This window comes from Indicator indicator, chromosome 7 (assembly GCF_027791375.1).
Source record: "Indicator indicator isolate 239-I01 chromosome 7, UM_Iind_1.1, whole genome shotgun sequence".
Taxonomy (NCBI): Eukaryota; Metazoa; Chordata; class Aves; order Piciformes; family Indicatoridae; genus Indicator; species Indicator indicator.
The window spans coordinates 32,459,640-32,485,279 of record NC_072016.1 but is presented as its reverse complement, the minus strand read 5'-3'; the positions used below and the strand labels follow the sequence as shown (position 1 = coordinate 32,485,279).

The 25,640-nt window shown below is 41.7% G+C and overlaps 1 protein-coding gene across 1 annotated transcript in view; it reads left to right on the top strand.

The window, feature by feature from the left end:
- The first annotated feature begins 3,870 nt into the window (after positions 1-3,870).
- C7H10orf90 (chromosome 7 C10orf90 homolog) overlaps positions 3,871-25,640 on the top strand; it is a 77,186-nt gene continuing 55,416 nt past the window's right edge. Inside the window, exon 1 of the mRNA XM_054382720.1 lies at positions 3,871-4,171. Coding sequence (XP_054238695.1) covers positions 3,871-4,171 — 301 coding nt within the window. The remainder of the gene's footprint in view (positions 4,172-25,640) is intronic.

Below are 25,640 nucleotides of genomic sequence, written 5' to 3'. Positions count from 1 at the left end.
TTTTGTAATGGTTTGTTTTTCTGGTACTTCAAAAAAAACCAAAACAAAAAATCCAAAAACAAACCAAAAAACCACCAAAAAAAACCCCTACCACAAAACCCCCCAAAAAACAGATGGAGAATAATGTCACAGCAGAACACATGACCCTGACTTTGGCAAGGCTGCCACCCCATTACCACTGCTCTCCAGGGCTGGTTAATAGTGTTGTCCTTGGTCGTCCTGGAGCATTACCCTCCTGATGCCATGTGCCAGACAATCCACCACTTGGTGTCTCATCCCAAAGTCAGTGTGGCCACCTTGGATAGGTGCCACCTTGGATAGGTGGCAGCCGTAGACATGCCTCTCAGCAGGAAACATGTGGCCTGCAAATGGTGCCAAGGAACAACAACAACAAAAAAGCCAAATAATTGAGGTGACACACTGAAAGACAGCCAACAGGGAAGGGTCAGCCCACGGGCAGAGCAGAGAATTGATTCACTAACCTCCCTGATGCATCTCACTGATTTTCTGCAATACCTTGACAGAAACCAGATACTACAGTGATAGCTAATTTAAACGTATCAATAGGCACTCACACTCCTATCTCCTGATTCCCAAAGCTTTTCCATGGCCACGCGTTCACCCTGTCCCTCCCCAGCCACGCAGTATGTTTAATCCATGTAGTATATCATCTTTGAACTGTCACAGATTGGGGCCATTTCGAAGGTGTGATGTAATTTGGTATATTCTAGGAGTGGTTTCAAGTAATTAAATACATGGATGCAACTTTGCACAAAGGCTTTTTTTTTCTTTTTTTTTTTTTTTGAGCAGTAGAGATTTGCTAAAGGAGTGTAGCTCTGATGGTCACCACCGGAGCACGATGCACTGTATTTCACAGGGAAGCTGAGTGGCTCCCCCATCCATCTCCCATCTCAGCTGTCTAGAGGAAACAGATGGATTTAAAAATCATAGAATGGCTTGAGTTGGAAGGGACCTTAAAGATCATCAAGTTCCAACCTTCCTGCCATGGCCAGGAACACCTGCCACTAGACCAGGTTGCTTAAGGCCCCATCCAGCCTAATCTTAAATACTTCCAGGAATGAAATGTCCACAACTCTTTTGGTCAACCTGTTCCAGTGTCTCACCAACCTCATAGTAACTTCTTCCTAATGTCTAATCTAAATCTACCCTGCTCTAGTTTAAAGCCATTGCTGCTTGCCCTATCACTACAGGCCCTTATAAAAACTTCTCCATTTGGACTAAATCAGGATGTTTAAAACAACATGGAATCAATTTGATCTGGAAAAATAAATTATAATGGAATTGGGGGTTAAAATGTTACTGGCTCCTCCTGAAATGCAATTAGAGAGATACTATTCATGTCATGAATGTCACACTTTCAATCTTAAACTGTTTCAGAAGCTCCATTTGTCTGGTTTTTTCCTCTGCATTTGCAGGCAAGTTCCAGCCTAGGTTAATAATATAGTGGCAGTACTTCACAATGCTCTCCAACATACAGAAGTAGCTATTAAACTGTCAACAGCACTATAAGATGATATTTTGATGGCAATGGATAGGAACCCCATCTTCCTGCTCATGCTACTCAACGTTTCTGTAGCTTTCAAGCACAGTCAACCATAATTTGTCACTGACTTGCATACATGACAGTGGCTGAATAGATAGAGTCTGAGTTACAACTCTGTCAATCAATTTTTCAGGCAAAACTCACAGAGCATCAATAGAGAGCTATTCCCTTTCCCTTCTCTGTACCTCTTGCACTCATTCCTGCTCACCATCTACTTGGAGATCTCTAGAGAACTTGCAAGACACGGCAACTTCCATGCTGAAGCTGATTATCGACCTGCATAATCCCTTCCACAGCTGCAGCAAGAGATATCATTGTATACCCAGAAGGAAGAGCAAATTTGGTCTCAGCCCATCCCATGGGGAAATGTTTCCCAGGACCGAGCTGGCAAGTATCTGTCTGGATATCTTCTCCTTTTCTGCCTAACATTTCCTTTCATGTCACACATACCCTAAAGGACATTTTCAACATTCAGTACAGGTAAAGAAATAGTGTTGTTTCAGATGAAAACTTATTTTTTGGCCATTGTTAGAAGTCCACCATAGGAGGGGGGTGACCTCAGCAGTGATCTCTGTAATCATCACCTTGAAACCCTACTGCACCTGCAATCTGGGAGAAACAGCAAGTTCTGCTATGTGCCAAAGTCTAGCAGATGATTATCATAAAATCATTGGTCCCTGATGCATTTTTAAGCTGGTGATCAAAGCCTTAAAAGTCATTCAATCCCATCTACATCAAACACTGAATAAAATTGTGCTTTTCTCAGTTTAGAATAAGAATGTTAGAGGCAGAAATAAGCTTTACTTATAAGCTCTCAGGCAAACCAAATTATTTTGTATCCCTGTGTTTTGAGTTGTTTTTCTTTCCTAAGTGGAATAATGAGAAAATGGTGGGAGGAAAAGTGCATCCACCTGGGTTGATCCAGAAAGGCTCAACAGCAAACACTATGAAGCTTGCCATGAAATGTTCATCAGTATAATTTGCATTACAATGTAACAGTTCCATGGATGTAATCTTGAGATCATTGCAAAGTTCTTTGACTCAAAGGTCACCCAAAATCACTCTACACAACTGATAGGAAGGTATGTACGTTTACATCAACAAAGCACATGAGCACAATGCAATTCTAAGAGGATTTAAAGGAATTTGTTCTTTTGTATTCCACATTTTAAGTCCTTAAACGTGTTCTGAGTCCAAAACCTTTTGTTGTTTGGCAAAAGCCTATCTTCTAGAAAGGTATCTGGGAAATTAGAAGTCACCAGTGTACTCAGTAGATTTTTGTAGTAGGTAATCACCTTCTCCAGTAGAAATATGTACCTGAAACGTACTTCTGTCTGAGGTATTTTCTCCTTGTAAAGCCCTTTGTACGCTGCGGTCTTGTTGACTCTCAATATCCTTTTTGACAGCATGAATCACATCTTTTTAAGACCTTTTTCATAGTGAGTTCAAATAATTTCTGCAGTGAATTTCTACACTCTCTTATTTGCCAGTATCCTCTTTTGACCACATTAAGGCCAAAATTAATATTCCAGTGCAGTATCAATTAAAATGATTAAAAAACTGTATTTATACAATCCCAATAATGCATTATATACCTACATACTTAACTGATTTTTAAAAAATCCTTCTTCATGTTCAATTAGTAGTTTTGTGATCAATTAATCAGAATTGTGATTATTTTATCATTATTTTCAGCTGTAGATTTCTAGATAGCAACAACTGAGGAAAATAGTGATGCTACTGTTACTGATTTAAACAGCTTTAAATAAAAACTAACCCAACACCTTGAAAAAAAAAAATCACCTTCAAAGCCTTCTTTTAAAAAATAACTCTGCAATGTATACTTTTTAAAAAAACAAATTATAAGATTGGTGTTCTTTTCCTGTTGTGTTATTTTTTTCCCCCATAGATTGTATTTGTAACACAAACATTTTGGCAGCCAGGTGTTAGTTATCGAGTAGCTCAAGAGGTCACTACAAAAATGCAAGCAATGTACTTGGAGATTTCCTTTTAACTTTACCCAAGAAGCCCTCAAAAACAAAGAAAAATGAAACATTCATGTGCTGCTGCTATTGACCCACACCTGCCTAATGTGCTGGATGCACCGAATTTATATTGCTGGCTGTAGAACCTTCAGTTAGGGACCTAAACTCCAACCAATCAGGCAAAAGAAAGCCGCAAACCCAGGTTTTATCATCACAGATCCCCCTCATTAATCCAGCAAGCTTTTCCTGAAGACAAAGGACAAAATGAATTGCTTCATTGGCGCTGCCTGAGCGGCATGCTAATGCGGGGAGGTGGAAGGCATGAATTATTCATGCCCTTGCAACTCTGAGCTGGCAGATCCTGGCTTTCCCTGTTACCATTGCAACAAGTGGTGGCTGGCCCGGCTGTGCTCAGGCCGTCAAACGTCTCCTCGCATGTCCCCAGCGAGCTTCGAAATGCCTGCTGGAGAGGGACAGCCTGCCTGCCTCCCCTACGCCCGACACAGCCGGGTGGATTTTCAGGTTAAGCCTCATGCAAAATGGACCCAGGAAACACAGTCTTTTGTGACTCAGATGTACTTGACCATAAACTACTCTTCCTGGAAGAAAACAGGTTGCTTTGGTAAGTTTGTGCAACTTTTTGCTGCTTTCTAAATCCTGAGTTGCTTTCCGTTTGCAGTAACTACGAGGTGCAGTGTTTCATTAGCCTTAAAACCAGTCTGCTTTCTTTTTGCTCTTAAAATGACTGAAAGAAGCCTAAATAAGGCAGGCAATATCTTTATTTCTAAGTTTTGAAGAAGATGTAAACAGTATCTACAAAACTCACACTCAAGTTCACGCCTCCTTACATTAATTTGTATTACTTATATTTCCAAGTACCTGTAGCACGTTACTAAACCATAATATATTTGCAACCCAGGTCTGATTTCTTGTAACCACATCTGAGATTGATGTCCTTTAGTGTCAAACTGGAGAATCTGAAAGAATGTGTGTTGCTATTGTCCCTGGTATATACTATGCCGTGCTTTTATTCCTGTTGTAACTTGTGTTGTTGCTCTTTATTCAGCTAAAAATATTTTTCTCTCTGGGTTGGAATTGGGACCTGTTCAACATTCTTAACATTCATGAACTCTTCTGTTGTATCATAAAATAGTTGAATTAATTTTTTCCAAGGATATGGACGAACTATGTTTTGTATATAAAACATATGGCAGTGATGAGCTATGGCATGAATTTATTCCTTCTAAGGTGAAAAGTATCCAAATGTTTTGCTTTATTATTTGTTATCGGCATGCCCACCTGTAACAGTTGTTTCAATTGTTTGTCTGAGTTTTGTTATTTTCCTGTAGTGATACTATCAGCTTTGCCTGAGAAACTCTTGAGTAATTCACTACTTGGCACAGTTAAAAATTTGATATAAATAATAAACCTTCCAGAGTGGAAGCCATGGATAGGAGTGTGAATGTGAAATGAATCCTGTTTTGAGTGTGGATAACAAGCTTTCCCTCTTTTTTTATCTATTTGTTTTTAATTGCATTGCCCAAGTCTGCTGCTTCTACTTTATTTTCTTTGTTTTGTGCATAAAAGCATTTTATTTGACATCTGTAAGACAGCCAAAATTTGAAGGGATATAAGTACAGCATAATGATATGTAGTGCTAACAGTAATTAAATGCTCTGTTTTAAGAGGAATAAAAACAAGAGGTGAAAATAGGGATATGTAAATAACAGGAGATATGCTAACAATGGATGTAATCCTACACCCCTTAATCGTGGGAGTAATCCTTATTCATGTTAAGTAATCCTATTGGTTTCCATAGGCTCACATCAGTAGGTGCTGGAGCATAAGGCCCATATTTTTTCAAGCAGATAACAGTGTCTGGTTTACCTAGTTTTGGTGAGGTGTTTTTCTGCAATGTAATTTTAGCAGCATAGTTTTTACTGACGGGTTTGAATGCATTAGCAATAATATTAAATTATACTTTGCCAAATGTCTCCTTTGCTTCTAAAGGTATAAAAGAGAAAAATGGAATTGTGTGTTGGATGTGTCAGAAGGTACAAACCCACATATTTAATGTGAGTTGTGCTTGCAATGGAATACCACTATTCACCCTCTGGACTGTGTTTGTTGATTAGTTTTTGGTACATGAGGTATATAAGCTTTGCTCCTTTTAGGGAAGGATGCAGCTTTAGCAAAAAATCACCCTGATACCTGATGTCTTATATAGTACCTTTGGGTCTCCAGAGAAGTGGTGTTGATAAATACTGCTTATCTTTCTGATGGAAATACATGGGGCTTGTGGTGATGTCCTGTGATCATTTTTATTGCTGTTATGTTCTCTGATCTTGCCAAAATAACACCTGCAGCTCTGCCTTAAGAATTTGTGTAACTGTTGTGGTTGTGTTGACCTCCTGATCAGCTCAGCTTGGCACTTCTGAGCTTCCCACCCCAAAAACCACATAGAGCTGCCCTGTAATTCAGGAGCATCTTGGGGAGCACCTGTGTGCCCTTCCCCTGCAAGTGCCTCTGTTAATGAGGGAAAATCAATTACTTAAAAGCTTTTGGAGCCATGGGGTTGAAAAGTATAAATAGTCATGAACTAATGCTCTGCAAGCCTTCACTCTGTGTTTGTGCTGAATGCCAGCAGTGGTAGTGTGGGAGTGAACATTAGCCTACAACTATTGCAGTCACTGCTGTGTGAAGATGATGTTTCTGTGGAAATACTCTTGTGTGCACCCTGAAGGGGCCAAAATAGAGATGAAGAAAGAATGCAGTGGATAGTGGTTCCAGATGGTGTATAAAACTGACACCTGTGTGAAGCTGTCACTAAGTACCTGTTGGTTTTCTGTTGGTCGTATTGAGATATCAAGGCTGAACTGGTTGTTCTTTGATCAGCTTTATCACATGGCTAAGATTTTGGTGTTTTGCATTTGTGGGTGAGCTGTGCTGTATTATTGGTATCTGTTTGCATAGAGATACTATATAGAAGGAGTTGAGTCCTGAGACTATGTGGCTTTTATTGACGGTGGAGTGCTGGTGGCAATCAAATGTCCAGTGCCAAGAGGCTTGAAGAGCAGTTGTCAGGAGAGTTGCCCTTGGCAGCAGTTTCTTCTCTTACTCCCTGTGGGGTTCCAGGAAGAGCATGAAGCCTCCCCAGGTGTGTCCTGTTGTGTTCCCTGATTTCTGCCCATAAGGTCAGTTCCTAAACCTTGGAGAACCTCAAAAGCACTGACTGCACCTTGACTTAAACTTTACAACTACAGTTTTGAGGATCCATTTTGGTACCTTTGCTCTCCTTTGTTGAATTATAGAAGAAATTCACATGCAGTTGTTTTTGTTTAAGGATCTTCTGGTAGTGGGTAGAAGTCAGCTGCCTATCTTAATATTTTTTTACCTTCTGTGAATTTTGGAGGTGGCTCCTCATGCACATTTGTTGAAGTGTCTTTAAAAGTTGGCCAAAAAAAGTCCTCCAAAATGATTCAGCTCGTTCTGTATGAAATAAAACTGTGTGGGAGATTTGGACAAGTCTTTTTTCTTTGTACAAACAAACTATATACAGTAGAAGGTGTTTTCTGTGATCACTGGCATGTCATTCTTATGTCTCTTCACCAGAGGATGCCCATGTCTCCTTGCCTTCCACCCAAGGCAGAGGGCAGGGAGGTACATAGCCTCTGCTGTTTCCCCATGTTAGAAGCTCTGTGAGAGCAAAGCTGTGGATGTGCATGCTGTGAGTGATGGCGAGACCAGATTCTTCATGGTTTGGGAGCAATTCCACCTTTGCCTCGGATGTATTTTGCTGCTCTTTGCGGATGGTAACATGAAGGCAGGATATTGTGGCTGTTCTGATTGCTGTGGGTGTTGCTATGGTTGATTGACTTTGCTGCATCAATGTGGAGGCATGCTGATGTTTCCTACCTGGGGCTTCCATTGCAAAGCTTGTAGAAATGGAATTTAGACTGGGTTAAAATATTTGAGACAATACCAACCTCCAGTTCTATGCCCAAGTAGTACACAGAACAAAAGGCAAGTTTGAAAGTACAGGTAGTGGAAATTTTCTAATTGTTGCTTTGTAGCTGTCTGGGAGGTTGTGGCAGAGAGACTGGAAAGACTGGAAAAACCAGTGTACAGCCTGCACGTGTGTGGATTGAGCAGGATTTGGGAGTGTGGCCCTGGGAAAGCCAAGCACTGGCTGAACATCAACCATTTTACCAATTCCATAGCACATAGCAAACCAGATGATGTAGCATTATGTGGTCACTGGCTGTGGAGCAGAGCCTGCATGGACCCATCATCCACTGTGCATATCCTTTTGATGGGACTTGCCACATTTCTTGTGTGTAGGGCCTAGGGGATGGCAGTGCCATGTGCATGACTCATGCATGTCTCTGTTCTCTCTTAATCCCTTTCATCACTGAGGTTCTCATTGGGCTTTTATCTTTTAGTTTTTCAGAGTAAAACCTTCCTAGCCACTGGTGATTCTGATGTTTTTCTGATGGTCTCAATATCAGGAGAGTTACAGTGAGAACAATCATTCACTGAAACAGCCTCCTCAGGGCGGTGGTAGCATTCCCACCAGTAGAGGTTTCCAACATCTAATTGGGCAGGGTGCTGGATGGTATCTACCCACAAAAGGTTGGACCAGATGACCTTCTGAGGTCTCTTCCAAACTGGACTGCTCTATGCTCTATGACTCTATGAAGTCTCTAGCAGAAAGGAACCTCCATTGTGAAGGATTCAGTTTGGTCTTCAACCTTAACAAAAATATAAAGCAATAGAGCTGCCTTAATTATATGCTGCTTAGTAGCTGCCTGGTGGCGTCCAAGTGGAAAGGCTGAGCTGGTATGACTATACATAGTAAGTATGACAGCAGCACAGATAAAACTGAAGTGCTTGTGAGCCTTTTAAAATAAAGGTTTGTACTTGTTCTTCACGTGTTCCATTGCTGCAGGTTCTGGTCTGTGTCTCAGATCAGCCAGGCCTGGTGGAGCAGCCACGCTTACTCTCTTTGTGGTCCAGCCCAACCCAAGCTGATAACTTCCCAGAGCATGTTTCAAGGGTTGGTTTTTTTTTGTGTTTTTTTTTTTTTTTCATGCAACATTGCTCTTGTCTCATGTGACATTTCTGTCTCTCTGGATCCAGAGAGGGAGAGGTGAGCAGAGGACAGTCACACTCAAACTGATGTGTCTGGTCCCAGGTTGAAACTGGTCTTAGATTTCCAGTGGTGACTCCAGGGTGACTCCAATTCATGACGTGACTTCTATTGGTGACTCCAGGGGTGGTGACTCCAGCAGGGAGATGATGGAGTCACCATCCCTGGACGGGTTCAAGAAACGTGTGGACATGGCACTTGAGGACATGGTTTAATCACCATGGGGCCTTAGGTTGGTGGCTGGACTTGAGGATCTTAGAGGTCTTTTCCAACCAAAATAATTCTATGGTTGTATGTGCAACATGCATTAATCATGGTTGTCTGATGGTGTAACATTGCATACCTGAGTCCACCAGCACTGGGAAAATACAGCATATGGACATATGGTGATGATCACAATCTATTCTGAACATGCATGATCTTGCCTCCACTCTTTGCAAAGTATGAACAACCACTCGCTGAATGTTGTACCTTGCCTTGTTGATGGTGTAGTAGTTGGGTCCTGTATATAACAACCAAAAAGATGTCTTGGGCTCCATGCTAACCCTTAGACATCAGCAGAGAACTTCTCAGTGCTATTTTATGGAAGGAATTGGAGCAATGTGCTTTCATAGTCGCTTTCCACATCTAGAGTTGGATGTGGATGTACCCTGTGCATTGTCACATGGAGTATGGTATGCTGTAGCGCATGTGGTAGATTTATCATTCATACAGTCTTTCCCATATAGAATAAAAGAGTTGGAAGGGGATGCAGAACTTAACAGGAGGAAGGAAGAAGCTGTCCACCAGCATGGCCACAGATTTAGGAGGATTGCTATGGTTTCTTTTAATAAAACCTCCCAGGCACAGAAATGACTCCTGCAAACGATGCTGTGTGTAGGTGTAAGGAAGTGCGTCTCACATGCAGCACCAGCCCATGTGTGCAGGACCAAGGACACCAGCCAGTGCTCAGCAGGTGCTGAACATCACAGTTCAACCAGTCCCATTGTCAGAATGAGGAGAACCGCGAGCTGCCGAATGGTGACAGCCTTGCTTGCGGAACTGGTGAGCATGTTGCTAAGTCACACAAGATGTTGTTTTCCTACTGTATGCTCCTTATTTTCACAGAACCTCTGAATGAAGAGGTTTGAAAGGACCTCTGGATATCATCTAGTCCAACCTCCCTGTCAAAGCAGGGTGAGCCACAGCAGGTTGCCCAGGGTCACATTGTCCAGGAGTGTTTGGAATTCCTCTGGAGAAGGAGACTCCACAGCCTCTCTGGGCAGCCTGCTCCAGGGCTCTGGCACTTTCACAGCAAAGAAGTTTTCGTCCTGTTCAGATGAAACCTCCTGGGTTCCCATTTGTGCCCGTTTACTTGTCCTATTACTGGGCATGGCTGAAAAGAATCTAGCCCCATCCTCTTGGACCCCACCCTTTAGCTGTTGCTGAGCATTGAGAAGATCTCCTTTCAGTCTGCTCTTCATGAACCTAAACAGCCCCAGGTCTTTCAGCCTTTTTTCATCAGAGAGATGTTCCAGTCTCCTCAGCATCTCTGTAGCCTCCACTGGGCTCTCTCTAGTAGCTCCCTGTCTCTCTTGAACTGGGGAGCTCAGGCCTGGATACAACACTCCAGATGTGACTTCAAAAGGGCAGAGCAGAGGGGGAGGAAAACCTCCCTTGATCTGCTGATCACACTCTTAATGCACCCCAGGAGAATGTTGGTGGTGATGGCACATAGGTGGCTCGCAGTGAACTTGCTCTCCACCACTGCTCTGCATCCTTCTCCACAGAGCTGCTTTCCAGCAGAGCAACCCCTAACCTCTACTGGTACAGGGGATTGTTCCTCCCCAGGTGCAGAACCCTACACTTGCCCTTGAATTTTGCTATCTCATATTTCTGAAGTTCTCAATGCTGAAATTTTTAGGGCAAATGCTGCTTGCTTCCACCTTTTTTTTTTTTTTTTTTTTTCCCCTCCCCCCCTCCTTTCCTTGCCTGCATATTGCCTTGAACAACAGCTCATGACCTAGTTCTGTCTTTTAATTGCTGCTGCAATATGAATTTTAATTCCAGCTGGAGTCCAGATGTATTGAGGATATGCTGCGCATGTCAGGATCAGTGCCATTTATCTTTCAGACCAGTGTTTCCCAGCCCTTTGAATTCAGGGAGCCCTTAACCTTTTGGATTAAAAAAAAAAAAATCTTAAACCATCATCACGTATTTCAGTGTTGTCTGGTGATGGGAAATGGAGATAATAATGATTAATCTAAATGCTAATGTATATTTTTCTCTTGCAGCTGAGTTTGTTTTACTGATCTTTAAGCTTGAACTTAAAATATTAATGGTGATAATGTGAGCCTTGTACTGGCATCCTCCAGTGCCCAAGTGAACCTTGAGTACTACTAATTTTTAGGAGCTCATATCTACTTGTAGATACTTAATATTACTTGCTTCTTTTGGTGGCCTTTTTTGGTGACTTTGGTAATTTTTGGACATTAGTGGGCCATGAAGAAAGGGTTCTCAGGCATAGGAACAGGCTACCCAGAGGTGATTGAGTCAGCATCCCTGGAGGTATTTAAAAGACACGTGGATATGGAGCTTATGGATGTTTTTTAGTGGTAGTAGTTTAGCAGTAGTGGTGGGATTGTGAGCTCTAGGCAAGTGGTTGGTCTTGATGATCAAAGGTCTCTTCCAACCTCAACAGTTCTGTGACTCATGACTGCCTAGATGTATTGCATTTTGAGCATTCCACATAGTCCTCTGTCAGCTGATATTTAGCTGTGTTACTTAGCTCTGATTTCCCTCTTTTGCTCTACTGAAATGGGTAGTGAAGGCAAGTTATCAATGTGCTTTCTACTGGCTGCTCTAGAAAGGGCTTAATTTTAATCATTTTGCGATTGCAGCTTCTGAAAAGCACTGGGATGCTTTGTAGGGGGGAGGGAGGGGTGGAAAAGCATGTGTAAAAAACGTAAGCTGGTTTAGGTTAGATCTGAGAATGCTGGGATACACTTGTACTCAATCAGCATAGAAATTTAATTGTACATATTAAGGAAACTGCAAAGTGGAGAGAAAAACAGCAGTTTCTGGTGTGCATACGTGCATGTCCTACCCAAAACAAGGGCACATGTGAGCAGTGCTTGTCTTTATATTATACCACTCGATGTAGAATGAGGAAAAGGAGAGTCCAGTATTACTCTGGAGAGCCAAAGGAGAAGCAGAGAGCTTGAGGACACACTGGAAAGCAATGGAAACATGGAAATTTTGGGGGGAGAAACCCAGGGAAGAGCAGCATGTGGGCATGTTTGAGTTAGGTGCTGTGGGTGATAAAAGCTAGGTCTGGGAGCTGAGATGCTGCCTGGGCTGTGGCTCCCTGGGCTTTGCATCATCCTTGGAAAGTGTGTGGAGGGAGATCATTGTCTTCATCATGTTAGGATCCTCTTTCTTAAAAATGACTTATCAGACCTTTGCCACTGCCAAGCAAAGAATCCAAAGCACAGCTGCATCAAATTGTTATCACAGTGATATATTACAGATAAGAAGGATACTGCAACTTGTTCTCACAGCAGATCAGAATGCTACTGCCTGACTTTATTACTGATATTTGTGTAATATAACTGTATTCAGGTTATTAAAATGTTTTTCTAATCAAAATACAGTGAGCAGGAGGGAAAATCAGCTTCTTGGAGAAATGCCTTGTAGCAGGATGACTGAAAAAATAACAAGCAGATAGTACAGGCTGAGAGGAAATCTAGTAGGTTAATCCCAAATACCTCTCAAAATCTGTGGAATCTCATAGCTGATTTTTCAGAGTACAAACCAACAATCTAGCTGTAAAATAAATCTCCCTGAAAGGAAACAGTCCTGGTATCATCTGCAAACATTTTAGAACAGTAAATTAATCTAAAGATTGAGTAAGACAGCAGAAAGATGCTTCTGTGTTCTAGGTACTTCTGTGTTTGCGAAGAAGACCTTTCTGTTCCTCAGCCAAAGGGCTGGAGCCTTGGCTGAACTGCAAAATTCAAATGTAGCTCAGGGACTCATCCCCAATACAACCACACTTGATACCCACACTCACATGGCAACCTGACATAATTGAATTAGACTTCACCTTCTTTTTGCATCCTCTGTGGAGGGAGAAGACCAAGTGTGATGTCTGCTGTCCTGCAGATATCTGATCTCTTGATTCATCCTTGTTTGGTTGGTGGTAATTCCTACACCACCATGCTGCCCAAAGCCCAAACCTCCCCTGACAGCACATGGAGCCTTCCTCCAGCAGCTGAGCTGGTAGCAATGGCTTTCATGTGCTCCTCTCCCACGGGAAATGCGGGCTGACTTGGTTAGTGTACGTGGGACGAGAATGTGGAACACAAGCCAAACACCATTGCAGGTACCTTCTCTCTTGCAGGTGGAAGGATAAAAAGCCTTGTAAATGGGTCTCTGAACTCTTTTCCATAAAATGAGAGGGTCCTTTCTTGCTCAGGGCTTATCAGGGGTCTGTGAGAAGGGTCTCCTCTTGCATGGCCTCTGCTGCTTTCACTCCATGAGGCTGACAGAGGGTACAAAGAGGCAGGACCACAGATCCTGCAGCACCTGCTTGAGACAAGTCTGTAGCTCTGAAATTGTGTCATGTCTGGCAAACATCTCTCTGAACGAGGGGGACTGCACAAGGAATGCTTATGGGCAGGATCCAAGGGAACTGCAGAATCACAGAGTAATTTAGGTCGGGAAGGACCTTTAAAAGTTACCTAGTTAAAGCCCTTGCAGTCAGCAGAGACATCTGCAGCTAGAGTAGGTTGCTCAGAGCCCCAACAATCTGACCTGGAGTATTTCCAGGGATGGGGCTTCTGCCATCTCTCTGGGCAACTTGGGTCAGTGTTTCACCACCCTCACTGTGAAATACTTTTCCCTTCTTCAAGTTTAAACCATCACCTCTTGTCCCATCACAACAGGCACTGCTAAAAGGTCTGTTCCTAGCTTTGTGATAGTCTCTAAGTACTGAAAGACCACAATAAGGTCTCTCCAGGCTGAAAAACCCCAACTCTCTCAGCCTGTCCTCACAGCAGAGGGGTTCCAGCTCTCAAATCACGTTTGTGGCCCAAAATGGGGCTGAATGTGGGGCTGATCAGCTTGTGAGGAGTTAAAGAGCTTCCAGGAGCTTGTCCAGCTCAGGGAGCAAAGAAGTCTGAAAAAGCCAGGGAGGAGAACCCTGAGGAATAGCTCAGTGAGCTGCAAGGAAACTTCTGCTACTGTCTGCATTTCACAGGCTGCTAAATGAAGTCATGTTCCTGGTCTGTGAGAAGCAACTTAGGAAACGGAGAGCAAAGGAGGGGTTTCCCATGTGCTGGGACTGCCTTTCCAACCCTTCCAGATGATAGATTACCCTGGCAGGTTGCTGTGTAATGACTTCATTTTAATCATCTCTGCTCATTTGCTGTCTGGATCTTCAGTGAGCTGCTCTGCCTCTTACATCTTGACTCTGCTTTATTACTGTTAGTGGTGCTTCTCTTTCCTCTTGTGCTCCTCAGGTAGCAACTGCTTTTGAGCTTGTTTTCAGAAACCAGCATTAATATTTCCTGAGATGATTCCTTCCTTTAATTTGTTGTTGTGCTGGTGGCTGACACTTTTTCCCTGGACTCCCTGGTCTCTCCACAGTATGTGTATCTTGAACAGAGTTTATTTTAATCAGGGCTCCCCCAATTTGGTAATACTTCAGACCAATTCCTGACCACACTTACAAAAAACATCTGCAGCAAGTGATCAGATGTAATTGCCAACAATTTCCCACCCACAGAACCCTTGTTTGGCTCTAATGTTCCTGGAGTCCTGTCTTTTTTTTTTTTTCTTTTTTTTCCCCCAATCACCTTTTCCAGCAGAAATCTCATAGTTGCTAGGAGGTAGAATTTTGGTTTATGCATTGATACATGAAATATTTTTATCCTGGAGTGGAGAATTACCCATTACTCCCTGGTTAATATTTGCTGTGTTAAAATAGACAGACCAAAATGCAGTGAGAAGCAAATCTCTAGAGGTCCAGAGTACAGGTTTGATACTGGTACCATCCAGACACTCAAAATATTACTTGAATCTGTGTCTGCTGAATTTAACTGGAAATTTAGCCTGGAGAGGAGGAGGCGGCTCAGGGGAGACCTCATTGCTGTCTACAACTACCTGAAGGGAGGTTGTAGCCAGGAGGGGTTTGGTCTCTTCTCCCAGGCAACCAGCACCAGAACAAGAGGACACAGTCTCAAGCTGCGCCAGGGGAGGTTTAGGCTGGAGGTGAGGAGAAAGTTCTTCACAGAGAGAGTGGTTGGCCATTGGAATGGGCTGCCCAGGGGTGGTGGAGTCACCATCCCTGGAGGTGTTCAAGAGGGGATTGGACGTGGCACAAGGTGCCATGGTTTAGTAGTCATGAGGTCTTGGCTGACAGGTTGGACTTGATGATTCTTGAGGTCTTTTCCAACCTTACTGATTCTGTGATCTGACAATTACAGGCTGTCACAGGAGACTTCCATTCTACTGCTGACTCAATTATCAAGGTCATGATTCTTATAATGTTACCTTTTCTGTAAATAAAGTCAGGTTGATAGGTTGATTCTTCTTTTTCTTCACTATTATAAGGGCAGGGGGTTGTGTGTGTGTGTGTGAAGTGATGCTGAGGGGACCAGAGCATCTCTCTGATGAGGAAACACTGAGAGACCTGGGGCTGTTTAGCCGGGAGAAGACTGAGAGGGGTATTATCCATACAGGTCAATAGCTAAAGGATGGGGTCATGAGGATGATGCTGGGCTCTTCTCAGTGGTGGGAAGTGATGAGACAAGAACAACAGGTACAAACTAGAACACAGGAGGTTTTGTGTGACCTTAAGGAAAAACTTTGGTGTCAGGGAGCTGGAGCCCTGGAGCAGGCTGCCCAGAGATGATGTGGAGTCTCCATCTCTGAGGCATTGAAAATCCACCTGGGTATTTTACTCTAGGTGACCTAGATGATTGAACTAGATGATCTGCAGAGGTTTCTTCCACCCTTTACCATTCTGTGACCTCTACAAGCTAGGGATGATTTTAATTTTATTTTTTTTTCCAAGGTACTGCCTTGGTATGGAGGCATTTATCTCATGCAGCTGGGTTAAGGACCTCTACAAGGGCATTTGGGAGGAACCCATGCATTATATTCACAGCACTATGATGTGCAGTTCAGACTGGGAGTTCTAGGTTTAGAGTAACTTCAGCAAGAGAGCACTTGCAGAGATGGTGCTCTGCTAATACTCTTCCTTGCAATCAGCCTGTGAAACCCCAGCTGGAAAAGCAGTAAGAGAAGGAAGGCACTTAGACTGGAAGTGGAGCCTGCTTGACACACATACACACATTTAATGAGCCCAGCATTGGACACAAGTCAGAAGTTTTATCTAGACAGACTGACAGTATCACAGCATATCAGAGGTTGGAAGGGACCTCAAGAGATCATCAGGTCCAACCCCCCTGCCAGAGCTCGGGTCTCTACAAACATGAAGTGCAAGAAACAATTTGAATCACTCAAATATTATTGAGCTGCAATCAGCTAATTGCTTAGGAAAATGACCAAGAGTCAGGAACAGCTTAATGTAAACAGGTTTTCAACATGCAAGAATAGGCAAAAAGGAAAACATTAGGCTGCCTAAGGCACAGAATGGCAGCACTAAACATCATCTAGTGGTACACTAAAGTACTCTGCCTATTATTGATTCCTGTCTGTAAAATTCTAAGGGGGCTTAAGTTGTTTAGGTTTATCTGTTACTTTTCGTATTTATGTACTAGGTTCTTTTATAGTCAGGATTTGGGAATGGTCAATAAATATGGGATGCTTTGTTTTGTGAATTCAGGGCATCAATAACCACGGCTTTGTTGGAAGATATATTTAATTCCAGTTCAACCAAGAGTTCCTCTGAGGCCTGGGCTGAATTTGATGCTAGAAATCAGCCACTTCATGCAGAATCCCAGCATGATGGGGATTGGAAGGGACAGCTGGAGACACAGCAGGATCACACAGAGCAGGTTGCACAGAATGACAATGTTCAGGGGGGGTTGGAGGTAGTAGGATAGAAACCTCATGGAAGAAACATAGTTTAGGAAACAAAGGGCTGTTCTGTCTTCCAAAGCTTAGTGCCACCCATGCTGGTTGTGCAGCAATAGAAGGGAAGGTTGGGCCTGCAGTTCTTGGGTTTTATTTTTTAATGTACTTTATTAAAGTACTTTTAGTTGTGCAAAATGTATGAGCAGGCCCTGAGCAAAGAATTCCTTTTAGCAGCAGATTGCCTCCCTTTTATCCCATGAAAAAGCATTGTTTAGCACATTCTTTTTTCTGGCCTACCCTCCAGCCTGGCTAATGGGTTTGTTCTGGGAACTGGGAGAATGCACTTCTGAATTTCAGGTCTAGAGTCCATCTCCTGGGCAGTGGTAGGCTTTGGGTTTTTTTTTCTTGTTGTTGTCCTTTAATGAGTCATTTGCTTACAACTACAGAAGCTAGCTGAGACATAGAGTTGGTTTGAGCTGTGGATCCCAGTTTCTGGGAAGAAGGTGGGATTTGAGGCATAACTTCGTCACTAGCACTGCCTTCCTCACATCTCTGAATTCTCAGACTTGCTGTTTTCCCTGTTTCTAAAGTATGAGACTGTTTGCATTAATTTATGGGACTAAGGTATATCAGAGAACAGCACTGGCTTGATGTTGAAGCTGGGAAGTGTCCTCTATGATAGTCACGTCACGAGCTTTGGCTATTCACAAAGCTCAGGTTCAGCCAGATCAGTTCTACCCAGTGAGTAGGGCTGAAAACTGGGAGAAAGTCTTAAGCATGATGGCTTGGATGGAAAACTGAAGCATGGTGATAGAGGGGGACTGTCTTCTGCAAGAGGACAACTGTTACATGAAAATGAAGCTTCTCCAAACCCATAGCACCACACAGACATCCAGCTTTTGCTGTGTGCCACCATGGGCTGCACATCCATGTGCCAAAATATGCCTAAGTCCATAAAATGTCAATAAAAAGGAAATGCTTTGTTTTTACAGAGATTTCAACCAGATTCTGTTGCTTCCTGGTAGGTGCTGATGGGAAGAGGTGAAGTGTTTGTCTCTGGGCAAATAGTGCCATCACTGATGCTATGTATTGAGAGGCCTCATTAATTCTACAGTGCTGTTTCTGAAGATGAAAAGTCTTCTTTTCACAGTGCAGGAGTTTTAACTGTGCCCTGGCTAAAAATTACCTCAACCTGCTATAAATTGAGATGTTTTGCTAATTGGTTTCTTGGTTCATTAGCCAAATTGTGTGTATGAGGGGAATGGAAAACGCTCAGAATGAATTTGCTTTGCAATCCTTAATATAAACGGTGAATAATAATTTCACGTTGAACAAAACACATTATGATTTGCAGTGATGGAGTTGTTTTGTTTTTCATTCTGTGATCATTTGCCACTTTTAAAGCTTTATGGGAAGATGATCCTCAGCTCTGCATCATTCTGGAATGCTGTGATACCAGGTAGGAAGGGACAATGGTTATAGTACAATGTAATAATCTCAAATTTTATTCAGAAATGCTTTGTCATGGGAAATTCCTCCTTGTGTGTTGTTGGAAGTAGAAAGATGGCAGAGATTAAACAGCAAAAATCTTTAAAACTCAGCTTTAATGCAATGGATTCTGTGGTTTTATTTCCACTACACCCATGTAAGTAACAAAAATCCAATCTGTCCCTAGTTTGCTCTTTCTGAAGCAGTGCACTCAGCTAAAAATCAAAGATTAACTCTGAGCAAGCTAAAGGGAACAAATTCCACTAATTCATCAAAGCAAACACTGTAGAATTTAATCTGTTTTATGAATTTTTCTACCATTGATTGTTATGGTGTGATTGGGGCACAGGAGGTCACTTGTGAGCAACTGAATTGCTGGTTGTGTGACAGTGGAAAAAAAAGAAGGCTAAAAGCAAGGTTAAATCGAAGAAGCTTCTAGAAGCTATTTTGGTAAGATGAATATATATTATCTAAATTAATGGCAGTAAACCTCCAATTGGGTGGAAGCTGATAGGGAATTGCAGCTTTATGAGGTAAATACATGTTTTATTAAGCCTGCAACTTCAATAGGGTTTATAGGTAGATGAACATTTTCTGTGTGTTGGGGCACGGTGACCTCGCTGCTAGAGCTGACGAATCTTTACAATAAGTTTGTCAGTGCTTCCTGACAGCAATCCAAGCTGTGAAATGTATGACCTTCTTCTCCAGAGTATCCTCTCATAATATGGGATGGGCAAAAGCTTTGAAAGTGCTCTTCAGTTTTTCAATAAACAGCTTAGTTTTTATTTTACAACAGAGGTTTCTTCTTCAGCCCAGCACACGGTGTGTTGGCACAAACAAGTTTGAAGTGGAACCTCTGAACTTCTGTTTTCTTAATTTATTGAATTCCTCTGTAAATATACATCAAAGAGAGCAGCCACTATGAACTCTGTTTGTTGTAGTTTGGGTAATTTATACATGCTAAAATAATTGTGTGGTGGAGTTATTTGACCAATTCACTCCTTGGAAAGGGTAGAATTTTCTTGCAGGTTGTTTTTGAAGGGAAAGGTGGGTTAATCTCCTAGATATGTCATTGCACAGTAAAACACTGCAGTTGATCACACTTGTGAATGGCATTTAACTGTGCAGAGGAGTTTACTGTCATTATAGATTTGAATATCAGAAAAAAAAAAAGTGGTATGTAAAAAAACCAAACAAAAAATACCCCCACAAAAGAAAAACCCAAATCAACAAAACCATCAAAAGAACCCAACCAAAACCAACAAAAAAACCCCAAACCCCAAACCAAGCAAACCACAAATCAACCAGAAAAACAAACAAAACCCCCCAAACAGACCACCAAAACCGACAAGAAAATCTCAATAACAGCAACCCTCCCCAAGCCAGCCAACCTCTCCCCACCGAAATCCAACTGAAATAACCAACCTGCCACACAAAAAACCCACCAAAACCTCTACAAACCCTTCAAACAACCCCCAAACAAATCCCAGAAAACCCCATGAAACAAACCTACTGAATAAACAAGCTGCAAAAAAGACCAAGCCAAGACCCCTGCAAAACCACCCAACCGAAACGAAAAAACCAACCCAAAACAACAAAAAGCCAAAACCAATAACACCCCATGCCCTAAAAAATCCCCAACCCCCCACATATCAAAAATCCTCATAAAATCCCATCCCAACCCTCCAGAACAACAAAACCCATCCCCAAACCACCTTTGCATTACTTTTTAAGTTATTTTCCTAAATACTTCTCAATACAGAGTCTCGCAGAGAAGCCTTATGATGGGACCATAACAGCAGCACTGGGGCTGAGCATGGACCCAATTGCATCACTGTCCTGATTCTGATCATTTAGGTTCACAATTCAATTACTTGTCATGCAGAAAAAATATCTTTTAACATGTCTTATCTACTCAGCAATTTCATGTCCACTCATACCTCTTCCTGTGCATCTTTTGAGAGCTGTTTGTGATTTCTGTAGATCTCTGCCATACTGCTCCTCTTTTGACTTCTGCTGACAAGTCCTGATTTATTTAGTGTCAGTATTTTGCAGTAGTGGTCCACCTTTCTAGGCCATGCTGGGAAAATATTGCTTCTTAGTATATTTCTGCTGGTTTAGGATGGAAATTGATTTTAAGGAGATTTTTGAGGTGCTGCCATGTGTATACTTATTTACTTTGTTTAGTGTTAATTTTCTTTGGTTGTTGGCTGTGTTCCTTTGTCAGTCTGTCATTTCTATATAATTTATAGAATTTATTGGGTTTTTTTTCATAGTCCCCACTGATTTACCTTAATCCCATCGTATTGTTGAGATGCCTATGATACCAGAATCTTTTGTTTGTTTTCAATAAGCAGGCATTCTGCATTACTCAGCCCCTCCACGCTATGTATTTTTATTCAAACTCACAAAGTTAGTGTTGCTTTGGTTGCTATTTTTATGCACCATGTGCAAATGCAGTCTTCTTTGTCTAGGCTGTTCTTTGGAATTATTATTTTCTTTAACCTGAAACTCTCCCTCTCCACTCTCTCCAAAGATACAGAGGCTTTTATAACAACTTTTCTTCAGCTTTTAGTTGGAGGCAGGGAGGAAAAAAAAAGAAAGAAGAAAATAACACCACCACCCCCCCCAAAAAGAAAAACACCAAAAAGGAAAAAAACAAAACAACCAAGAAAACGCTCTCCACTTTAAAAGCATTAAATGTGCTGTTCTATTATGGTGTAGATGGAGACAGGCTTTCTTTGCAGTCTTCCTTAGTCCCCAGGGTTTTCCTAGTAAAGCTTTCTTCTTTCCTGCTCTCCATTGCATTTTCCTGCATAGGTACTGCTCTGTTAGACACTCTTTTATTTTTTTGTGGTTTGGTTTGTTGTTTTGTTTTGGTTTTTTTTCCTATGAGGATTTCTTTTCTTGTGTCCATCTCTGTCATTCCCAGTTAGACTACCTGAAGAGAGACAGCACTCCTGAAAGCTGAGTGGTATTTTTAGCATATGTAATCAAAGACAAATAGTTATATATGTTGCTTGACTCAGATCACTGGCTGGACACCAGCCTCCGTTAATTCTTTTTTCCCCTTAGCTTTGATCTCCACTGCTGTTTATTTTACATTTCTGGCAACCTAGAAGAGACATTTAGCAAAGGCTTTGGATAGAAGATGAATTCCAAAATCCATAGCTTTTCCTCATATTGTATTTTCAAACTGAAATCCCCTTAAAAGGTCACCTGAAGGTTTGAAATACTTGAGTATTTAGATTATTGTTGATTTTTCTCATGGTGATTGAGTAGCCATCAAGCCCATCATGCTCTTCGACCAAAACCAGTAAGTGGTTACATTTTCTTGTAGAGAAAAAGTCCACTGACCTTCTTAGCTGTAACTGCTGGTGAAACTGTTGTGCATGGGTGGGTATGAACACATGACATGAATTCCACAAGAATGACAATAGGGGTTGGACAAATAATGTAGAGCCCTGCTCCATACCTAGAACCATAGAATGGTTCAGGTTGGCAGGGACCTTTAAAGATCATCTAGTCCAATTCCCTGCAATCAGCATGGACATCTTCAACTTGAGCAGATTGCTCACAACCCTCTCCAACTTGACCTAGAATGTTGCCAGGGATGGGGCATCTACCATCTCTGGGCAACCTGGGCAGGTGTCTTGCCACCCTCGTGCCGTGGTGTCTTGTCTGTTGTTGGTGGCTCGTTTATATGGGGTACTTTAATTGAATGGTCCTGGTCATCATGCTAATAAGGCATTTTGTAGTTGTACATTTGACTGTGAATGTATTATATGGGATAATGTATTTGTAGCTGGAGGCTTGGTTTGATATCCTTTCACCAAGTCTGGCTGAAATAAGGATTATTCAGTTCCCAGGTCTACAGGCAATTCCAAATAGTGTCCAATTTTGCAGATGTTTGACGGTAGATAAAAATGCTGAACTGACTCAGGAATGGCTGAAGAGGATTCTGTTATCAAATAAGTGAACTTTAAATCTAACCCCCTTCACCATTATATGTGCAAAGACCAACTTGCTTCTAAAACATTTTTTGTAAATGGAGGGAAATAAATATGGGAATTTCTGGCTAGATGTTAACTTCTTTCAGCATCGACCCACCTCCATGTGAGGTTGATTAGTCACTGCATGATAAGAGTCAGTAGGGACCTCTGGAGATCACCAAATGCCCTGTCCAAATGCCCTGCTAAAGCAGGGTCGCCCTGAGTAGGCTGCTCAGGAGCACAATGTCCAGGTGGCTTTAGAATTTCTCCAGCACCTCTCTGGGCAGCCTGCTTCAGCACCCTCATAGGAAATAAGTTTTTCCTTATGTTCAGATGGAACTTTCCATGTTCTGCGTTGTGTCTCTTGTCCTTTGCTCTGTCACTGGGCACCATAGGAACATGTCTGGCCCCGTTCTCTTGCCTCCCATGCTTTAGCTGTTGATCAGCTGCTCTGCTCCTGGCTGAACTACCCCAGGTCTCACAGCCTTTCCTCCTCACAGAGATGCTCCAGTCCCCTCAGCATCTTTGTCCCCTCCACTGGACTTTTTTCAGTAGTTCCCTGTCTCTCTTGGACTGGGAAGCCAAGGGGACCAAGTACTCCAGATGAGATCTCCCTATGTCAGAGCAGTAGTTTTTTGTTTGTTTTTTTTTCAGCTGCATGATGAGACATATAAGCTTACATGTACTATTTTGTACTCTTTTCTGTGAGATCATTATATTTCTGTTGCTCTCCTCTTAGTTCATGGCCTTAAAATATTTTTCCATTTAGCTTCCAGGCTTTAATGATCCAGCTTTGTAGTGACAGAATGCAGAGTTACAGTAGAAAAAGCTAATATCATAGAGTCTTGTTTGTTTGTTAATTGGAAGAAGATAGATCATGTAAATGAACCAATCATTGCCGAGAAGCCAACATTAGATTTTTTGGTTTCTCCAGTACAAAGTTCTAAGCTTTCTTAAGAAAATGGAAGATGGTAAGTGTTTAATGGCATGCAGTAGCAAAAATATAATAGCTCTATATATCCTTTTTGGAAAATCTGCTAGTCAGATTCTTTGTAACGAGTGAGAAAGGAAATTGTGTTTTATTTCTGCAAGAGAATTATAGCTTTTATTTATTTAAGGCAATCAGTGTTTAGTATAACTTAGGTGTTTGTAGAAATAGGCTTAAAAAAAGGATGCTCCCTTTGATTTATGATGGGAGTTGTCTGTTTTTCACTGCAATTAAATAAAACTTTATTCTTTAAACCAGAAGAGAATTATTAAGAATTCTTCAATTCTTATTAAATGTTCTCCAATTCTGTGTAATCCTGTGTCATCTTCTGTTTGGCAGCTGCACAGCAGCTATTTTCTTACTGTCTTTTGATTACTTCTCTCCCTGTTTCAGAGTGTAATATACCTGGTTTATTTAGAAAAAGGGAATATGTTTCAAATTTAAAAATCCCCTTTCCTGCAGTTACTGCATCTTTGCAGATTTAATTATGTATCAGTCCTTTCCAAATCATGTAAGTCAAAGGTCCCATCTTACTTGTCTCTGAGGCATCATTACGAAAAGTCCCCAGATGGAGTCTAGCTTCTAACTGATGACTTTACCATATAGGGGCTAATTACTTCTAATCTTACACATTGATGAGACTGTATTTTATGTCTCTGAGCCACTGAAACTGTAACTGCCAAATTATCCTCTGCTGTAATATGTGGGTTATTTCTCCATTTAAATGGACTGGCCTCACAAATGATAATTCCTTCCTGCCAGGATCTTGCTTTTTAAGCCGTAATTATTTCTGGCACACGGTTCCATCCGATGAGCCTTTGTTAATCCGTGTTATGATCTCGGATAAGCTGCTGGTGCCTGGTTGATTTAAGCCAGAAAAGGGTGAGCAGAATGATGCAGGGGAGCCTGAATCCTGGGGATGCTTGGGAGCTGCTCTGCAGGGCTGCAGCTGGCTGGGTTCCACTTAGCCCTGCCTTGAACCGCTGGCTTTTTCCTTTTATGAGCAATAACCTCCATCAGATCGGTAAAAGAAATGACTCGACACTTTCACCTTCAGAGAAGGGGGGGGGGGGGAAGATGTATTTGGAAGTCTATAATGCATGAAGGTGTTGGAAGCCTAATCTAGTATAAACTGCCTTCAGCCAGCCCTCTTAAGTACTGGGGATGAGAAATGAATATCTGAAAGGTGGCAAATACCACAATTGCACTCTGATTTCATGGCTCTGTGTGATAGAGGTCAGTAGCATAAAGCTGTTTATTTCTTCATACAAAGCAGTGGCTGTTATCATAGCTTGCTGGAGGAGGCAATGGTATTGGAAACCATTCAAGGAAATACTGTATTTTATTACAGCATTACTTCATACCATATAGTCTTTCTTCCCTGCTTCTTTCTCTGTTAATTTTCATAGAACTGTTTTGGTTGGAAAAAGACCTCTAAGATCATTGAATCCAATCCAGCCTGGTGGCACTAGGTATTTAAAAGATGTGTAGATATGATGCTGAGGGACATGGTTTCGTGTTGAATTAATGGTTGAACTTGATGATCTTAAAGGTCTTTTCCAGCCTAAATGATTCTGAGTTCCATGGGCTAACCATGGGGTTGGCTCCCCAAAGGAGGAGGTGGTTGTAGGAAACTGAGCATGAAGAAAAAATAATTTTTGTTTCATGTAGTCCAGACTTAATCCAGTTCTGAAAATAAGTAACTGTCAACTCAAAGCTTTGATATAAAAATGGGTTTGGAAGAATAGATTTTGGAGGGGGGACTTTTACCCTTGGTTAGTTTCAGGGAAGTCAATAGCACCTTCTGGATTTAGATATTACTTAAGGGCACCAGGGTACTAAGATAGCAGTACTGTCTGGGGAATAAAAAGACCAATACAAAATACAAACAAAGCTCCAAATGACAACAAACCCTGCAATCTCTGAACACTGAAAATCATGGGAAGTTCCTGGTTTTATCACTATGGCTACTGCAGCCAGGAACACTGACTTATACCCAAGGTAAAGAAATAGTTGTGAACTATTTCAATACTTTTTTTTTTTTTGAAAGCAGAACCCCCCCACCTAATTCTGGATGAATAAACTTTCCTTAAATGTTGAATGAAGTATATAAACCTGCATTTATATACGTATTAGAACTGACATTCTGGCCAAGATATTAATCCTAATAAAACATTTAGAGTAATAAGTTGGTCCTAAAATCACTATGGCATAGACTAGATTGATCTTCCAAATTAATGCTTTTAGTTTAAGGACTGAGAAATATTTGTACTCTTTTATTTAAAATAAGATGAATGACTTGCTGAAATTTGTTTTTACCTCATAGATGACTTCTGTCCCTCTAAATGTCCAAAGAACATGCCTGCGTGTTTCAATTATTTCATCTTCAAAAACACTATCCTGATATCCTGGGTTTTGATCAACCCATAATCTTAACCCAAATGAGTGCAGA